This window comes from Cebus imitator, unplaced genomic scaffold (genome assembly GCF_001604975.1).
Source record: "Cebus imitator isolate Cc_AM_T3 unplaced genomic scaffold, Cebus_imitator-1.0 Scaffold54, whole genome shotgun sequence".
NCBI classification, from domain to species: domain Eukaryota; kingdom Metazoa; phylum Chordata; class Mammalia; order Primates; family Cebidae; genus Cebus; species Cebus imitator.
In genome coordinates this window covers 6,685,485-6,704,360 of record NW_016107369.1, presented here as the reverse complement: position 1 = coordinate 6,704,360, position 18,876 = coordinate 6,685,485, and the positions used below count along the sequence as shown (strand labels likewise).

Sequence of the window (18,876 nt, the reverse complement as noted above, 5' to 3'; positions counted from 1 at the left end):
AAAAAAAAAAAAAAAAAAAAAAAAAGAAAGTCCTTCAATTGGGAATGCTGAGCTGGCAATCTGGTGGAGCTGTAGTGTCTTTTGTGAGATCCAGATGCCTTGAGAACCAGTCTTTGTGGGAGGGTAATACACAAACAGGTTTAACCAGTGTATTAACATCAGTAAGGCTGGCATAACCAGGGAGAGATGCACCAAAGTTCAGGTAAAGAGTCAAGTAGGGAAAAGAGATATAAAATGCATGTGTATATTATGGCTGCAACAATGCAAAAATGGTATGTTCGTAATGAGAAGGAAATAAGGACAAATGAAAACAGTTTGATGTGTCAGAAGTGGGAACGGAAATAAATTTTTTCCTTTAATTTAGAATTATGTGAAGACTGCTATAATGTTTGTGTAAAATAGAATAGTTGTTTTTTTTTTAAGGAAATCAGTGGCATTCTTTGCTCTGCCTTCTTCCTGCAGCTTGATTGCCTACACAGAACAATACATGGAATATGACCCTTTGATAACACCAGCCGAGCCATCCAACCCTTGGATCAGCGACGATGTTGCTTTGTGGGACATAGAGATGAGGTAAAAAATGTTTTAAGGTTTGGGAGTGGAATGGATGTAGACAAAAATCCATGAGATCACGAGATTACCTTACATTCTATCTTAATTTGAGTTTTTGCCTCAAGTAGCCTCCTGGCTGAGTTCTACTTACAGTTTCTACCTCCTTATAGCTTTGATTTGTGCAAAGCCACAAATCCTTTGTGGCTTCCCCCTGACCCTCTGGATATCATGATAACTGGGACAGTCCCTCATCATTCTCTAGTTCTGATTGCTGGAAGGAAAGAATTTGCTGTTCCCATTTTTTTCCTATGAGACAGCAATAACAATGGTAATAGCTGGCACATATTCCGCCTTGGCCACATCCTGCAGTAAGTGTCTGTCACTGAATTATCTTGACAGGTAAACATTACTATTCTCACCATTGAGCAGGTATGGAAACTGAGGCACAGAGGAGTTAAGGAACTTGCCCAGGTCAAGTTCTGCTAGTACGGCAGAGTTAGGGCTAGAACTCAGGCAGAGGGCTCCAGAGCCATGATTTCATTACTCTGCTCTTTTGGAGTAACTTCCAGCAGTGATTCCAGCCAGTTTCTCCTTCTGTATGAGGGAAGCGAGTGTGTTTACTTAAGAGGGGAGGAACCAAAGCCCAGAGGGACTTGGACTACTTTCAGAATTACAGAAGGAAACACACAGACAAAGCTAGTGTGATGTGCCTTCGCACCCCCTGCATTTATTTCCGTTTTCATGTCTCTGTCACTCTCACATTGTCTTTTGCTCCTTTTCTGGCTTCTTTTCCTGAAAGGGAAAACATCTTATAAAAAGTAATGAAAGTCACAGACGCTCATTCTAAAAAGTTCAAATTATCCGGATGTGCATAAAGAAGAAAATGCTCTCTTCCTCCAACCCAATTTCATCTTCCAAAAAGAACCTTTGTTTCTAGTCTGATGCTGTGGTTCCCAAAGTGGACCAGGGCGCCCTGGGCACTCTGGAGAACTCAGAGTTACCATGGAATATCCCAAATTTTTTAGGGAACAACAGTGATAGTTGACTCATGCCAGATACTGCATAAACTGCTAGCTTAAGATGGTTCTGTTTCAACATTAGAGCACATTACATCCCTTGTGATGAAACGTGTCTTTGCAAATCTGGCTTTTCGGTGCAGTCGCTCTGATAAAAAGCAAGTACTGTGCAAAAATTAACATGGAATAGGACATAGGGATGGTAAGGTCCAATCTAATTCCAAAATTTAAGAAAATGTGTAGTGCCCCATAGGTACATATTGTAGTTATTTAAGAATGAAAAAAAAAATCAATTCATGTGTCTTTCAAACAGCTGCTAAGTTGTCAGGATACAAATACATATTAAGTTGATTGGTCCTGGCCATAATAAATGACACTGTTAAGTATTTCTTTTGGCCCAGGGGCACTGTGAAAAACTTACTGAGACACTAAGGGTCCCATGAGCCCAGCGAGTTTGGGAACATCTGATTTAGTGTCTATTACTTTGGATTTTTATGCATGTATAATATTCTATCCTTTTGTATATTGGCTATTGGGCTCTGCATGTGTATACATATGTATATATGAATATAATATATTCCAATAATTTTTAAATTAACAATATGTCATGGCAGTCTTTCTGTGTAAACACATAGATCCACCTTACTCTTTTTAATAGCTACATAGTATCCCCTGGCATGGGTGAAGTAAAATTTATTTTACCAATCCCTGGGTCATAAATATTTAGGTTATATCCTCCATTTCTGCCACTAGAAACAATGATTCCAGCAACATCTTTGTACACAAATTCAGTTATTTCCTTAGTAGAAATTTTCCAGGAGTAGAATCTCTAGAAATGATATGCATATTTTAATTTTAGTTCATATGTCCAGATTCCTCTTGAGCAAAACCGTAACACATCTTTTTCATTCCCATAGCTTCAAAGTGCCCATTTCCCACCTTCTTATCATTCCAAGCATCATCAGTCTTTTTACCTCTGCAAATCCAAAAGGCTAAAATAACTCTCGTTTTACTCCTTTGTTTCTTTGTTAATATACTTGAGAACCTTTTCACGTGGCTATTAGACAGATCCTAGCAATATGTTTTGCTTTAGATACTGGGACATACAACAGTCACATTTACTTGAATTATATATTTTATCTTTTTCCTGACATATTTCTGACCCTCATTCTTTGTTCTTGTTTTTCTCTTCCCTTTTACTTTATTAATCAAATTTTATGTTAACTTTGTAAAAACTCTAGTTTCTATTCTAGTTGCATTTCCTTTTAAATGTTTTAATTAAAAACATGATCAACTTAAACAAATAAGATTGGAGTATATAAAATAAAAAGTAGAAGTTACTTTTGCCTCCTTTAAATCCTATTCTTCCCAGAGGTGTGTTAACTTGATATATTTTAAACGAACATTTTTGAACTTATATTTCTATGAACATTTAAAAAATAGCTAGCATATAGTATATATATTCTTTCTAATATTTCTGATGAGATCTAAGTAGTTTCTTCTGTTCTAAGTCAAGAACTTAACTCTTTATTTAATTCAGGATTTTTTTTCTCTCTCTTTTTTTCAACTTTGCTGTTCTTTTTTCCATTCTACCCTCACTTTTCAGGAAATCCTTTTTTAAGAATTCTGGGCCTCTGGGATGGAGTTGTTATATCTCTTGCATTTTCCCTATTATAATTTCCATCTTTTAGTCTTTTTATTCTATATTCAAAGGATACAATATCCTGAATTGCTCTTCAGAATCACTGCTTTGATTTTCAGCAGCGTCCGTTCGTGATTTTATACTTCAATGAGTTGTTCTTTTCCCACTGAGTGTTGGGCGGGTGGTTGACAGCAGCACTTTTCATTTCCAGCACTTCTTAATACTTCTTGGACTGTTCTTTTCTTAGTAGCCTGCTCTGTTCTGTTGGTGTTTATCATCTTAATCCCCCTGGAGATGTGATACAGATTTTTTTCATATTTTATATTTTTCCCATATCTCCTCTTTATTTCTGCCACTTAGTTTCATTCGGGGCTATTTATTAGAGAATCATCATCTTTGGTCATTGTTTCGTTCCTCTGGTCACTGCTCAAAGCAGATCATTCTTTTCATATGCCCAGCTATTTGGAAGACTGCTCATTTTTATAAAGGAAGGTCTTGGCTTTCAATCCTGCCATACATTAGAACCGCCTGGAAGTTTCTAAAACATATTAGTGCCTGGTCCTCACACACAGCCAATTAATTCAGAATTTCTGGCAGTTGGACAATTGGACACTGGGTTTTGTTGTTGTTGTTGTTTTGAATCTCCCCACACTCAGGGAGGTACAAAAAGTCTACAGTGCAGCCATGGCCTGGGACTCTATCAGTAGCTGGTGAGGGTGCTCTCAGTGATGGTGTGGGTCAATGGTTCTAAGCCATGCCATGCATCAGAATCACCTGGGGTGCTCATTAAAAATACACACATACTGGGGTGGCTCTGGCCATCTGCATCTTGAGCAAGCACCCCAGGCAATTCTGAGCCCACCACGGTTTAAGAACTCCTTATGTGGTTCACAGAGTTCCCTGGCAGGCTTTCCCTGAGCGGTTTACACAGGTGTAGGGCTGCACCTGAATGTATGAATGGATGGGCATAGGTCCATTGCCACAGTTCCCCTCTGGGTCCTGGGTATGTGGTCTAAGAACAGACTAAAAAATTGGGTCCTCTCTTACAGTGAGACAGGTGGCAATGGAGTCTTGGGGAGGTAGATCCCCGCCCTCCCTAGTGTGACGTCCCTGCAGCCAAGTGATCTGCTCTGTAGCTCAAGCCCTAATGGAGTTTCTGATGTCTTTGTTCCTTCACCATGATACTCCCCAACAAGTCCACTCTTCTGCTTCCGCTGATGGGTCTTAGGAGAACCCACTTGGATCTGCAGAAGCCAGTGAAAGGTGGGGAGAAAGCTAGCAAGTCTTAAAGTCTCCCTGGTTCCCAAGATGTTTTTCCTCTGCATGCTGTGCTGCCCTTTAGTTGGCAGAAGCACAATCCTCTGGCCTCAGTGTCCATCTCAGAAGCTGGCCAGGAAACAGCCCCCTTAACTTAGCAAATGCTTTCTGCCATGTGGAGCCTGTCCCATGTTCCTGAGTTGCTTCTATATGCCCCTTGTCTGATGCCCACCCACTGCCTCCACTTCCAGGCCTGCTGCCCAGGCTTCTGCTGGGGATACTCAGCTATTTCCCTCTCTGATGCCTTCACTGGAATTGTAGACTGCTCTCAATCAGCTATGTCACAAGCTCAGCCCATCTGCTTTGTGCCTTTCTGAAATTTCTCAGAGCTCTCATCTGCTGATAGGAAATTTCTTTGCCTCTACATACTATGTTTAGTTTTTTTTGCTTTGGAGTTTTTTTTTTTTTTTTAACGTAACTGAGCTCTGAGCACTTGCCTATTCCCTCCTCTTTGGCCACTTGTCCCCCAGATCCTCACATGGCTGTCTTCATTTCTCGTTCAGGTCTCACTCAGGATTGGTGTCCCTTCCTCGGAAGGGCTTTCTGCGACCACCAATCTGCAGTGACCACCCCACCCTCCAGCTGTCCTAGGACACGTCCTCCCACTGGCTCCCTTTCTAAATAGGACTTAGGATTATTTCAGCGCCTAGGCCTATCTGGCACACAGTGGGCACCGTGTGGACTGGAGGGAGGATGGATGAATAAGTCATTCTTTATTTGATCATTTCATTGGTATCTGGGAAAGGTGGAGAGGCAAGCGCATGAACCTAATTCACCATGATAAAACAAACTTCCTCTTTTGTTCTTGAAAGTCAGCAAAAAAGTATGTAATCATTTAGGAAAATGGGGTCACCTGGCCTGTTGGTTTATTCCAACCTATTCACACTTTTTCCCCAAGAAGGTGCTGCCTGCCCCTTACTGCTCATGCCCTGGTTCTACTCCTATTGTTCCAGCTTTGACTCTGAACTTCTTGCCTAACCTAAGACAGCTACAGTGTTCTGTCCACTTACAGGCAGAATCAAGTGTTCGGATACACATGAAAACGAAGCCCTGTTTCTTCCCCCAACTACTCCTACCCACTTAGTTGCTGGCACTGATGTTAGGAAAAACAGTGTGGGATCAGTGCCAGCATCACATTTCAGCCAAGGGATAGTTTCTGTCCACAAAATGAAGGCTGAAGATGACCAATAAAATAACTGAGTCACTTTTTCTCAGTTTCAGTTTAATTCAGTACATACGTATAGAAGCCTACTATGTGCTGTGTTCTGAACAAGAAGGGCTCTCGGGATACAAATGTAGCCAGGTAAATAAAACATACTATCTTACCGTCTGACACCAGAGCTCCTCCTTGCTTGGCAAAGGACACTAAGCCACTTGGGGTAGAAAGTAAGGCCCTCAGGGCAGAGGGGTTGGCAGAGACTCAAACAACAAAGGGAAAGGGCTGTGCTGTGCCCCTGAGAAAATGAGACAAACGAATTCTCTGTTCCTGAGAGGGGAGAACTAAGGGGAGGGGAAAGCAGGGGAGGGGGAGAAGCTAGAGGCCAACAAAAACTAGGTCTTTGTGCAGGGCCAGGGAAATGCCTAGCACTGAGGTGACCAGGGGCTTTTCAAAAGCAGGAATGTCTAGTATGTGATTTTTAAGTAGGAGGCTGCTAGGAGGTGCAATATGTACCCCCTTCTCAATACCTTCAAATTCCAGTGAAGGCCCCCACCCTCCCAGACGCTTCACGGAGGAGGGGTTTGGAGAAGGTGGGTCAATGTTTGCAGGAAAGTGGAGACCCTGAGAAAGCAGGACTCCCTCAGGAGTTCATGTCAGTCTCAGGTGGGCTTTGCACTTTACTGGGCTGGATGAAGGGTTCTAAGCAGACTTGTTATGATTTCCAGGGTCCAGGATGTCACGGACCATGTCTGAATTCTGCAAGGTAGAGAATACACTGTGTCTGCCCTGGGAGGTTACAGACAACCAAATGGAAGATGGCATGGTAGTTGAACAGAACATGGACAAGATGACATAGGATATAGCGTAAATAGTATAAAATTATGCTTTAATCCTTTCTCCTTCTCAGACAAGCTGTTTGATCTGGAAGTTGAAGAATAAGAGTATTATATGCAGAGGGGAAAAAGGGTACTGTTTTAAAGGATGGGCAAGCCACACCTCAAGTTTATGCACCACAGTGAGCTGTGATCACACCACTGCACTCCTGCCTGGGTGACAGAACGAGACCCCTAAAAAAAAGAGTAAATTCTGAAAAGTAAAGTTTAATTAAAGGAAATAGTGATCACCAGGGCTTCTCACTGAGAAAAAGTCAGCCAAAAGTTGCCAGATGACATAATTCTTTATGTCATCTAAACACCACCAGGAGATTGTCCCAGAGACACGTATGGAAAGTGTTTCTGGTGGTGCCACTAACCAGATGCTGGGGTCTAATGAAACCTGGTGCTGCCAGCAGAATGTGGTTTGTGATTTGCTCTCTCCACATGACTTCCATTTCTCTCTCCCTCTCTGGGTATCAGGCACATGAGCAAAGAACTGCAAGGAACCTGGCTTGTCCAGCTTAGCCATAGGCATTCACTCGCAGCCAGCCTGACCTGCTGAGAGGCAGAGATCATCCCTGCGCTGCCCATGCACAGCAAGTTTGACAGAACTATTAATCCAGGATGTTAGTCAAGCTCCTTTCCTATGGTAGTGGATCTCCAAATATGGCCAATTGGTGCCTTCCCTCTTTATATCAAGTAGAACAACAAGACCAAGGCCAGATGAAAAGAAGGGAACATCTTTTTCCCTCTCTCAAACTGTTTGAGAACGAGTAATGCAGAATCCCTGTGGTGGCTTCCTTCGTGGTCATTTTAAATATTTGCTCTTGAGACGTTCCTTCTTGGAATCCATCTGCCATGCTATGAGAAGCCAAAGCCACTGGAGAGGCCATGTGCAGATAGGCTGGTCAACAGCCTCAGCTGAGCTCCTGGTCAGCAACTAGCATCACCTGCTAGGTGATGAGCCTTCCTGGATGCACAGCCCAGTCAAACCTTCAAATGACCCCACCTCCAGCTGCCACCCACCTACAACCATGTGAGCCCCAAGTGAGAACCACCCCGTGGAACCTAGTCAACCCATAGGAGAGCGAGAGAATAATAAGTTGCTTTTTCAAGCCCCTAGGTTTTAGGATGGTTTGTTACACAGCATAAATAACTGGACCACTCTCCATTGGCATATTCAGGACCCTCAGGTTGTTCTTGGGGTATTAAATAAAATTATGATTGTTTCTTCAGTGGCCTTGGCTCTGAGATGGGGATATTGGATTATTTTCTTTTTAAGGAATTGTCTTATTATTTCATAATTTTTCTAATAACTTATCTTAGTCTGTTCAGGCTGCTAAAGCAAAAATGCCATAGACTCTGTGGCTTAAAAACAATAGAAATTCCTTTTCACAGTTCTGGAGGCTGGGAAGTTTAAGGTCAAGATGCCACAGATTGGGTGTCTGGTGAGGGCCTCCTTCCTAGTTCATAAATGGCTGGCTTCTTGCTGGATCCTCACATGGTAGAAAGGCAAGAGAGCTCTGGGGTGTCTTTTTATAAGGACACTAGTCGCATTCCACATGACCCGGTTACCTCCCAAAGGCTTCACCTCCCAACATCATCACATTGGGGATCAGGATTTCAACATGTAAATTTGAGGGGGAACACATTAAGTCCATACCATTCTACCCCAAGATCCCCAGAACATATGCCCTCTTGCATACAAAATACATTCATTCCATCCCAATAGTCCCCAAAGTCTTTATTCTAGCATCACTTCTAAAGTCCAAAGTTTATCTAAATATCATCTAAATCAGATATGAATGAGATTAAAAATACCATTTATCCAGAGGCAAATTCCTCTCCAGCTGAGAACCTGTGAAACCAAATAAGTTATGTGCTTCCAAACTACAGTAGTGGGAGAGGTATAGGATAGATATTTTCATTCCAAAAGAAGAAATGTGAAATAGGAAAGAAGAAAAAGGTAATGGTCCCAAGTAAGTCTAAAATATAACAAAGGTAATGGGTCCCTAGTAAGTCCAAAATATAACAAAGGTAATGAGTCCCAAGTAAGTCCAAAATATAACAGGGAAAAACTGTTATAACAGGGCAAAACAGCCTTAAACTGTAAGGCTCTAGAATAATTCTTTTTGGCTCAATGCTCTGTCTTTTAGACCCACTGGGGCAGTAGCCCCACCTCCACAGGTCTCCTGGGCTGGAGTCATGCACCCATGGCTTTCCTGGGCTGATGTTCTGTCTTCCAGGCCCATCTGGGTGGCAGCATTATCCACACAGCTTGACGGGATGGCCCCACAGCAGCTTTCTCCTGTGTCCCCTGGGGCTTTCCCAGGCTGGGGTTCCTTGCCTGCAGGTTTTCTGTGTAGCCCAGTCCCCCATGGCTCTGCTGAGTGCAGCCCACATTGCAGCTGTCTGTGGGGACCTCATCCCCAAGGCACTGGGCAGGGGCATCCTGGCCTACCTAAACTGAAGAGATGAGTTGATCCTTTAAAACTGTTCTGCTCTACCACCACATGGCCCTTGCATTCTGGACCTCTGGTACAAGTGGCAGCCTTGATGAGCTCTGAATTGCTTTTGAATAATTCTTCCATTGTCTTGAAGAATAGTTCCTGGATTCTATTAAGATGACTCATCCATACTAATATCCTTATAAAACAGTAACTTGGCCACACTGTTAGTGGTCTTATTTTTTTTATTTTCTATTTTTTGCAATATGGATAGACTAAGAATTTTCCAAATCTTCAGGTTCTGGTTTCTTTTTGCTTAACAATTCTGTAGTCATGTTTTACTATAAGTAGTCAGGAGGAGCCAATCTGCACCTTCAACACATTGCTCAGAAATTTCCTCAGCTAAATAGTTAATTTCATCGCTTGCAAGTTTTACCTTTCACAAAATACTAGAATACAAACACAATTCAGCCAAATTCTTTGCTACTTTATAGTGAGGATCAACTTTCTCCAGTTTCCAGTAATATAAGTCTCATTTATGTCTAAAAGTCACCAGAATGGCTTTTACCATCTATATTTCTACCAACATTCTGTTCAGGATTATTTAGGTATTATCAAGGAAGATTGAGGCTTTCTTTATAGCTCTCTTCTTTTCTTTCTGAGTCCTCACCAAAATATCCTATACAGGCCTGGTTATAGCATTTTAGGCTTTTTCTTTTCTTTGAGATAGAGTCTCACTCTGTCACCCAGGCTGGAGTGCAGTGGGGTGATCTCGGCTCACTGCAGCCTCCACCTCCTGGGTTCAAATGGTTCTCCTGCCTCAACCTCCAGAGTAGCTGGAATTACAGGTGCCCACCACCATGCCCAGCTAATTGTGTGTGTGTGTGTGTGTGTGTGTGTGTGTGTGTGTGTGTGTTTAGTAGAGATGGGGTTTTGCCATGTTGGCCAGGCTGGTCTCAAATTATTAACTTCATGAATCACCCACTTCAGTGTCCCAAAGTCCTGGGATTACAGGCATGAGCCACCACACCCAGCCAACTGAGGCTTTTTCTAACATATATCTCAAAACTCTTCTTTACCCTGTAAGCCACTTTCACGTTTTTAGTTGTTGATTACAGCAGCATCCTACTTGCAGTATCAATTTCTGTCTTAGTCTGTTATAGTTTGCTATAACAAAAATACTATAGACTATGTGACTTATAAACAACAGAAATTTATTTCTCACAGTTCTGGAGCAAGCAAGTCCAAGATCAGAGTGCTGGCAAATTCAATATCTGGCAAGGATCTGCTTTCTAGTTCATAGATGGCTGTCTTCCTGCTATGTCTTCATAGCAAGAAGACAGCCATCTTTGAACTAGATCTCTGGTCTCTCATAGAGCACTGATCCCACTCATAACCTAATCAACCTCCCAAAGATCCTGCCTCCTAATAACATCACTGCGGCATTGATCATGTCAGAGACGCTACCTGAGATGCTGATCAGCACTTCCAGAGGTCTGTCCTGCAGACCCTGGTTCAGCAATGGATGAATAAATACACTCACACACAAAGTACAGTGAATTGAGTGGGCTAGAGAGGTCATCAGCTGCTCTCAGAGGGCAATTGTAGCTAACCAACCCCTACTTGCTGTTCGCCCTCGCATTTATTCAGTATAGATTTAATAACAGAGGTTCTAAGTCAACATGCTTGTGGATAATTAACATGGTTAAAAGAGTGGTTTTACGAATGACAAAAGGTTTGGTTCCAGAGCCCAGAGCAAACACCATTAACTAGTAATCCCCCTTCAACCTCCCCGAGAGAGCTATCCAGCACAAAGTTTATATGAGTAAACAAGTAGGTAGAGTAGAGACAAAGGAATGTAGGGCCGAACAGACTTAACTGGGGATGCTTCTGTTATCCCTAATCTTCACTCTATGACCTCAGGTTCTAAGGTAAGGACTGGCTGTCTTCAGCCTGTTCCATAAGTTAATAAAAACCTTTCAGCTTTCCAAAAGGTTTGAGACTATAATCTTACCACTTTCCCAAATATTTCCCTTAATATTTTGCCAACCACCCTGAGTGAATCTCTACACATCACATTGCGGGATCACCTGAGGTCAGGAGTTCGAGACCAGCCTGGCCCACATGGTGAAACTCCATCTCTCCCAAAAATACAAAAAATTAACTGGCCGTGGTGGTGCACACCTGTAGTCCTAGCTACTCAGGAGGCTTAGGCAGGAGAATCGCTTGAACCTGGGAAGGCAGAGGTAGAAGAGAGCAGAGAAAGCGAAATAGCAATCCAACCTGGCAACAAAGTGAGGCTCTGTTAAAAAAAAAAAAAAAAAAGAAAAAAAAAAAAAAAAAAAAAAAAAAAAAAAAAAAAACAACAACCACGAACAAAAAAAAAAAAAAAAAAAAAAACAACAACAACTGGATGCCCTCTGGAGCCTTGCTGTCTAGATTTGATTCTTGACTTCATTACTTCCTAGCTGTGTGTCCTTGGGAAAACTATCATGAGGCTTCACTTTCTCTATCTGGAAAATGGGAATAATACTAGTATATTTTTCACAGAGTAGTTGTGAGGACTCAGTGAGTTAACAGATATAAAATGCTTGGACAATGTCTAGCACATGGTAAGCACTGTACGTGGTTGTTAAAGCAATAAATGCATGTAACAATCTGCTTCTAACCAGAGAATATGCATTATTCTGGATGTGTCAATACATTTGTAACCAGTTGTACATCCCTTGACTCTAAGCAGGACCCTAATTTCTCCCCTGAGGGTTGAAGAAGGTGTGGGAGGTGGGGGATAATATGTTTTGATGAAAGATTGGGTCCATGAAGCATCCTGGGTTATAGTACTCATGAAAAAATTATGGAGTCAAAAATTGGGTCCATAATTGACAGGAATGGTCCCGGGAGCTTAATAAATGACATGGGAGACAGCAGCCATTTGAAGGGCATGCTGGTGACCATCCCTTAACATGCCTCCTTAAAGAAACTGTTCATCACTGGTTACTGTTGTTATACAAAGGTCTGCATTTGGAATTTGTGCAGCTTTTATAGAATCTTCCCCTTAAATATGAGATGTTTCCCTTTGGTGCATGACTGCAAAACAGATTGGAGTCGCTGAAAAGAATATGACACAAGCTTTTCCCTGGTATTGATTTTTTTTAACCTTCTTCTTTCACCCCAAAGCAAAGAGCCCAGCCAACAGCGAGTAAAAAGATGGGGCTTCTCTTTTGATGAGATATTGAAAGACCAGGTGGGACGAGACCAGTTTCTACGATTCCTGGAGTCTGAGTTCAGTTCAGAAAACCTCAGGTAAATCTCTCAGAGTTTGAGCTGTGTGCAGAATGTGTGTGAAGAAATTTGCATGATCGGTCTCTCCATCTCTCTTTCTCAATAAAACATTATCAGGGTTCAAATTCAAATGCCAGCTAATCTGGCTGAGGTTGAAATGGGGAAGAACAAATTAAAATATGCAACTCTGACTCCACCATAATAGCACCTACTAACACCAGCATGTTTTACTTCAAGTCTCTGTGACCTTTGTTCAACTAATTGGAAGTAAGTCTTCAATAATAATTAAATAGTCAAACGGATTTGATGACATTATTCATTAAGTACAGCCACAGAACCAGGAAGCTTCAGAGTGGAGAGGCAGCTCAGAGGCTCTCTCCTCCAAACTTCCCAGTCTAGGGACCTGAATGTCTGAGACGCTAAACAGAAGAGGGAGGAGTCAGTGGGCTCATTTCAGAATTTCAACAAGCAAAGTAAATACCACTCAATAACCAGAGATGTAACTGTAGCAGCTACGTAACTGTAGCAGCTAATAAAAACATGCTTTTTTCTTTTAGAACAACTTCTGTCAACTCCAAATAGTGGTTACTCTGATCATCTGATGTCAGTGAGAACATCTGATTGATCCTGTTGTTCTATAACTGGTACTTGATGAGAATGTATTAATAATTACTGTTTAATAGGAGAAAAAAATAAGATACTCAAAACCTCAGGTCCAATGTGAGAGGAAGAAAAGGGGGCAAATTAAAAGTAAGATCTCTTTGGTCATGAAAAATTGGGGATCTTGTTTATTTAGACTTTTATCGCATTGGATCAAGAATCAGAAATCTGAAGAAAATGTGACTTATCTAAGACTTACCTAGTGATCTTAGCAAACTGGTGATTTCTTAATGGGTAAGATGGAATCTCTCTCTCTTTTTTCTTTGTGCCACGTTCTGATTTATATAGCAGAGTAACACTCATCTTCCAGTGCTGTTTTCTTTAAAGATGTTTTAATAATGTTTAAATATTTTATTACTTTAAAAACTCAGAGCATGTACTGCAAGCAAAGGACTGCCCCTCCAAAGTTAACGTGTAACATCCATCTACTTAGTTGAAGTTGAGACCATCTCAGTCCCATATGTCAATCAAGTGATATTTATGCCACACCTGTGCTGTATCAAGCCCTGTGAGAGTCTGCTGAGAGACGCAAGTCAAGATGTGTGATCTTTGCCTGCAACGACCTTGTAGGTCCTTGAGGAAAAAGCATAAGAAGTGATTAAATCGTTGAATGTCTATAAATGAGTGTAAAACTCTAAGAACCATTTTGAAAGCATTTAAAGGAGAAGAATCAATGAAAGCTGAAGTGGTTAAATCATAAGCTGGACTTGAAAGAATATACAGGATAACAGTAGACAAAGAAGAAGGAGAGAGAATACTCCAAGCTGGAGGACCAAATGAGGAGAGGGGTGGCCGTGAGACTCTCCCACGCTGTAAGCTCCTGGGAGGACGCATAGATGCTGACTAGCTGTACGGAGCACACCATTCTAGGCATCCATGTGTCTGTTGTAAACCAGATAAGGCTGAGAATCTTATTTTGGGTTATGATACAGGCACCTTTCCTTATGCTAAAGCATGATTCCAAACACTTCAGATCTTTGCTTCAATGCCTGATGAAGTATTTGTAACAGAAGGTTTGACTTCTCATACTCTTCACCAGGGTGGTGCCCAGACTAGCTTCCCGGGCATAGGAAGGAAAGCCCTCTGTGGCCAGCTTGATGGACCCAGGCGGTCTCTTTGTGTAGGCAGCTCAGTCCCAGTTTCTACCCCCACCATGGCCCCTATGAGCCATCTCTGGGAGTCTTTTTCATCTCCCCTTCTTATCTGTTCCTCTTGTGTCTCCAAGATGGAGTGGTATAGAGTCCCCCTTTACCTAACTACATCTCAGCCCACAGGTAGCACTGCCTGCACTATTGCAGAGAGCTTGAAGAATGACCCAGGATTTGGTCATTGTGAGGGTCCCAGGAGCATCCACTGGCTCAGCTACTGCCTTGCCTGGTTAGAGCATTTATTCTGGAAAGCCCCGAGTGTAGTCAGAACCACACAGCAGTTCAGACTACTTTCACAAATTATGCATCACACTTAAGGCCTGGAGTGCACCGAGGAGTGTGTCCCTGGCAGGTGTTCAGTGCTTCCTCCTGCCATCACCTCCTGCACCTCTGCCAGCTCCTTTCCCTGTGCCAGGAGGACTACATTTAATCTTGGGTGAACGCCCACGTGTAAGCATGTGTCTGTGTACCAGAGCCTAAGCCACACCCCCTAGCATGCAGAAATCCAGACTTCAGAGGGTCACCCCTGATCCATGACAGGAAAGGGAGTAAGGAAAATAGAATAGGGAGGAAAAGGAGAGGCAAGAGCCTCTGAAATCCTCTCTGAATGCCCAGATTCCATTTTTATGATATTCAGCATGACTGGCTACATGATGGGTGGGAGAGAAGCCCAGTTGTCAATCACATAACTGTAGGATTCTTCTGTCATCCATCACAGGATGGCCTCTTCCCCATTCCTTTAGCTGCAGATGCCGACGTAGCACCTACCGTCGCATGGGGTCTAGGATTCAAATCTGACTGCATAAATATCAGGGCAGCCATGCACAGCCATGCAGATGCACCTCCACCGTGGCCCATGCCATGGCGGCCCCTGGGAGTTGTGCAATGTGGCACAACTTGAGGGTCCTACCAACCCGTCACGTTGCCTCTGCTGGGGCCGTCCCTTCTCTGCAGGGTTGGTCAGAGACCCAGGCCACTGGCATTGTAGCATGGCAGGAAAAAGCCTGACCCAGAACTCACCTGAGTAAATTACAAAGTGCTTGTCCACTTCCTCTGTCCTCCTGTGCTCCCTCTTGTCTCTCCAGTGAAAGGGATGCTTAGATCATCACATTTTGCACAACCCACGGGGTGCCAGTTAAGTAGCCAAGCGGCTGAATTTGTATCAGAGCTTCAGAAGGCAGAACAGAGGAGAACCAAAGTGTCACCCTGGATCCTTTAAGGAATGACTTCTATGATGACACAATAGAATCTGAAGTCCCCTTTGATCAGTTTCTTCCGGGTGGGTCTGTGAGATGAGGGTGGGGCGTCATCTGCCTGGACTGGGTGGGGTATGGCCAGCAGTGCATTTCGCTGAAGCCGTGAGCTCTCTGTGCAAGGACGACCTCTTTTTCTCCTTCTCAGACCCACCCTGAGCCAGGTGCCAGCTCCCTTTGCCCTGAATGGAGCCACAGACAGCTGTTTGCTGAGTGCCTTGGGAATGCAGATGGCTCTGTCCACAGGGCAGGGGCCTCACAGCTCTGAGACAGGGAGCTCCGCTCAGTTTCTTGGCCTCATCCTTCCGCCTGCTTTGTGTATTTTCCCGGAATAGTGACAGTCACTCCTCGCCATCCATCTTTGTGCCCTCTCCCACATCTCCCCTACACAAATTTTTGTCCTCCCTGGCTTACACCCTCTGCTGCATGGCAGAGAATGAGTTAAAAATCAAAATCCACAGCCAGGAGTATCCCCTGTACATTTTTTATGAGCTGTAACATCTCCTGAGAGAAGGTAGTTGCTCCTGTAACCTGAAGATTGGTGATCTGAGTTCCACACAGTGTCGGCTGAAAGGAGAAGCAATTAAAAGGGAACACGGTGGGGTGCCAGGTTCCTCTCCAGAGCTCTAGTCTCTGGCAGGGGCCCTGACTCCGGACCTCAGAAGGTTTGCTAGGCCCAGCAGGACCCACCACTTACCAAACCCACGATTAATAGGAACAGCGATGACTCCCACGACACCACAACCATCTGCAGTGTTTCAGCCACTGCCCAGTGAGCAGAACTCAGCTTCACTGGTGCTGGGGGCGTTACTAACGTAGGTGCCCGGGAATTTCGGCCCCTCAGGGAACTAAACCAAGTTTAAGCCCTGTTCCTACGTCTCCGGTTGACCAGCAGAGGGCACAGAAACACTTTCTTCTCTCCCAGAGTTTGCTTTTTCTCTGGGAACAACCCAAAAGCTGTATTTGCAAACCCATGAAAATTCTAGTTTAGGAAAAGATATGTAAAGCAGTGACTGAGGGTCTGCCCAGACCTCCTGGCAGGATGGAGAATGATCAAAGGCCACACGATTTTTTTTGCGCAGCCAGCCTTGAGAGAAAATCCTATTCCTTGAAAGCCTCTAGGGAGAAAGGGGGCTCCCCCTGGGTGGCCCTCCCATCCTGTTCTCCGCTGCTTTGCCCCAGTGGTATCTGAGCCCGGGCTGCCTCTCTCCAAATGCCAGTTTCCCCACCAGTATTTCTTTTTTTTTTTTTTTTTTTTTTTGAGGTGGAGCCTCGTTCTGTGCCCAGGCTGGAGTGCAGTGGTGCAATCTTGACTCACTGCAACCTCCACCTCCCAGGTTCAAGCAATTCTCCTGCCTCAAGCTCCTGAGTAACTAGGATTACAGGCATGTGCCACCACACCTGGCTAATTGTTGCATTTTTAGTATAGACAGGGATTCTCCATGTTGGTCAAGCTGATCTCAAACTCCTGACCTGGTGATCTGCCCACCTCAGCCTCCCAAAGTGCTTGGATTACAGGTGTGAGCCACCGCACCCGGCCCCACCAGCATTTCTAAGTCATGAACAGGGATCAAGTGCCTGCACAGGAGCTGCCTCCCCACTGCTGCTATAACAATTGGCATGGACCAGGGTCAGGACAGGACAGGTGGTCTCCCAGAGACCAGTCCCTGTGGCCTGCCAGTCACAGCGGCCCTTCTGTAGCAAGCCACGGAGCTTAGTGCAGGATGGGTGGATTTGATGCAGTTGCTGGCATTTCACTCCCTGCTGCTGCCCTCGGGGAGGAACGGGACCTGTAGGTTAAGAGCAGAATCTTCCAAAGCCTCAACAGGCCTCCCGTGGGCAGCAGATATGCAGAGAGGGGCTGCTGTGGCTCTCTGCAGCGGGGAGGGTGGCCTGGGCAGCCTGGGCTCTGAGTTCCCGGCTCAGGCCTATGGGCTCGAAGATGGCCAGCCAACATGAACCAAAGCCTGTTCTGAATTTCAAATGGACACAAAAGTTCTTCAAAACCAGTGACGGTAAACGCATGGGATGTCAGGATGCTGTTGTGACAGCATTTTTGCTGTTGTCTGAGAGAGACAAGGCAGGTCAGCTCCAAGGCAGACAGAAGGCCAGGGAGAGTCCCCAGTGTGTGCAGGGAGAGAAAACTGCTGTCTAGGGAATGTTACCCCACACCGTCCCTCTGTTTCTTCTCCCCCTTCCCCCCTCCTTCCCTCCTTTTCTCTCCCCTCCCCTTCCTCTTCTTCCAGCACGCCTGTTGTTTTTCCTTGTACTTAAATAAATCTTGGTTTTATGTGACAAAGGAAACATTTTTATGTAAACATTTATTAAATTTGATTCTGGGGCCTGGTGTGATGGCTTGCCTGTCATCCCAGCACTTTGAGAGGCTGAGCGGGGCGGATCACTTGAGGCCAGGAGTTCGAGACCAGCCTGGCCAACATGGTGAAACCCCATCTTGATTAAAAATACAAAAATTAGCTGGGCATGGTGACATGCCCCTGTAATTCCAACTACTCAGGAGGCTGAATCACTTGAACCTGGGAGGCAGAGGTTGCAGAGAGCCAAAATCGAGCCACTGCACTCCAGCCTGGGCAACAGAGCAAGACCCTACCCTGTCTCAAAAAAAAAAAAAAAAAAGATTCTGAAATTTGTTTTTCCATCAGCTCTGGGTTATCTCTATATCCAGCTGAGTGATGTGCATTTTCATGTGGCCCCCAAATCATCCTGCAAAAAGGACCCTGAGCTCTCAGGAACCGCAGGGAGACTGCAGAGCTCCTGGGATTTTCGGGGCCTTCCCAGAGGGGCTCAGCAGCTCCTCCTCAGCACTGACAGAGATGGCAGAAGGCAGCCTCCCATGTGGCACTGATTGAGGGGCAGGAAATCACCCGGGTGTCATCCATTTGTGTGACAAGGTGCAGGGGCCCAGGGGGCGTGGGAAGACGCTGACCCAGAAGGTTGCTTCCAGCCAGGGTTCAGCCCAGGCACCTCCCTATGTGACATGGTGCTGAGGAGCACTCACTGACTTCACCTCTGGAGACTTGACTCCTTCTGGTCCTCGGAAACACCAACACTGGCTTCTTCCTTTAGAGCCAGGTTCCCCGTGTCTTTCACCTGCTTGTCAGACGTGGCCTTCCAGGCAGGGAAAGCCTTGTAGGTACTCTCGCCAGCAGATGGCCGTTTTCACCTTTAAGCCTCTCAGCCACTTCCTTCTGAGACCTGAGAGAGTGGACAGAGAGCCCTAAGGAACCTAGGCCCGGCCTGGGAGATGGAGGAAACCCGTGCCCCAGCTCGAGTGTCAAGGGCCTGCCTGAAGCTCCTTTCAAACCCTTCCTTCCCTGCCCTCTCTGGGCTCTGGATAAAGGAACATGACTGCTTTCCTCTCACCCAGAAGCCAGAAGGACCTGAGCACCCAGGACTTGGGGCAGTCAGAGAGCTGTGGAAGGGTAGGGGACGCCAGATGGCAGCAGCAAGAGCTGGGCAGCAGTGTCTGCCCGGTTCGCCTACAGAGAGAGGGCCGGAATCGCGGGG

General features: G+C 44.7%; 1 protein-coding gene across 11 annotated transcripts in view; it reads left to right on the top strand.

Moving 5' to 3' along the window:
- RGS6 (regulator of G protein signaling 6) overlaps nt 1–18,876 on the top strand; it is a 640,379-nt gene that overhangs the window by 556,345 nt on the left and 65,158 nt on the right. For all 11 annotated transcript variants that reach the window (XM_037738572.1, XM_037738569.1, XM_017528742.2 and 8 more), the window contains 2 exons: nt 463–573; nt 12,186–12,311. In XM_037738572.1, the coding sequence (XP_037594500.1) occupies nt 463–573; nt 12,186–12,311 (237 nt within the window). The remainder of the gene's footprint in view (nt 1–462; nt 574–12,185; nt 12,312–18,876) is intronic.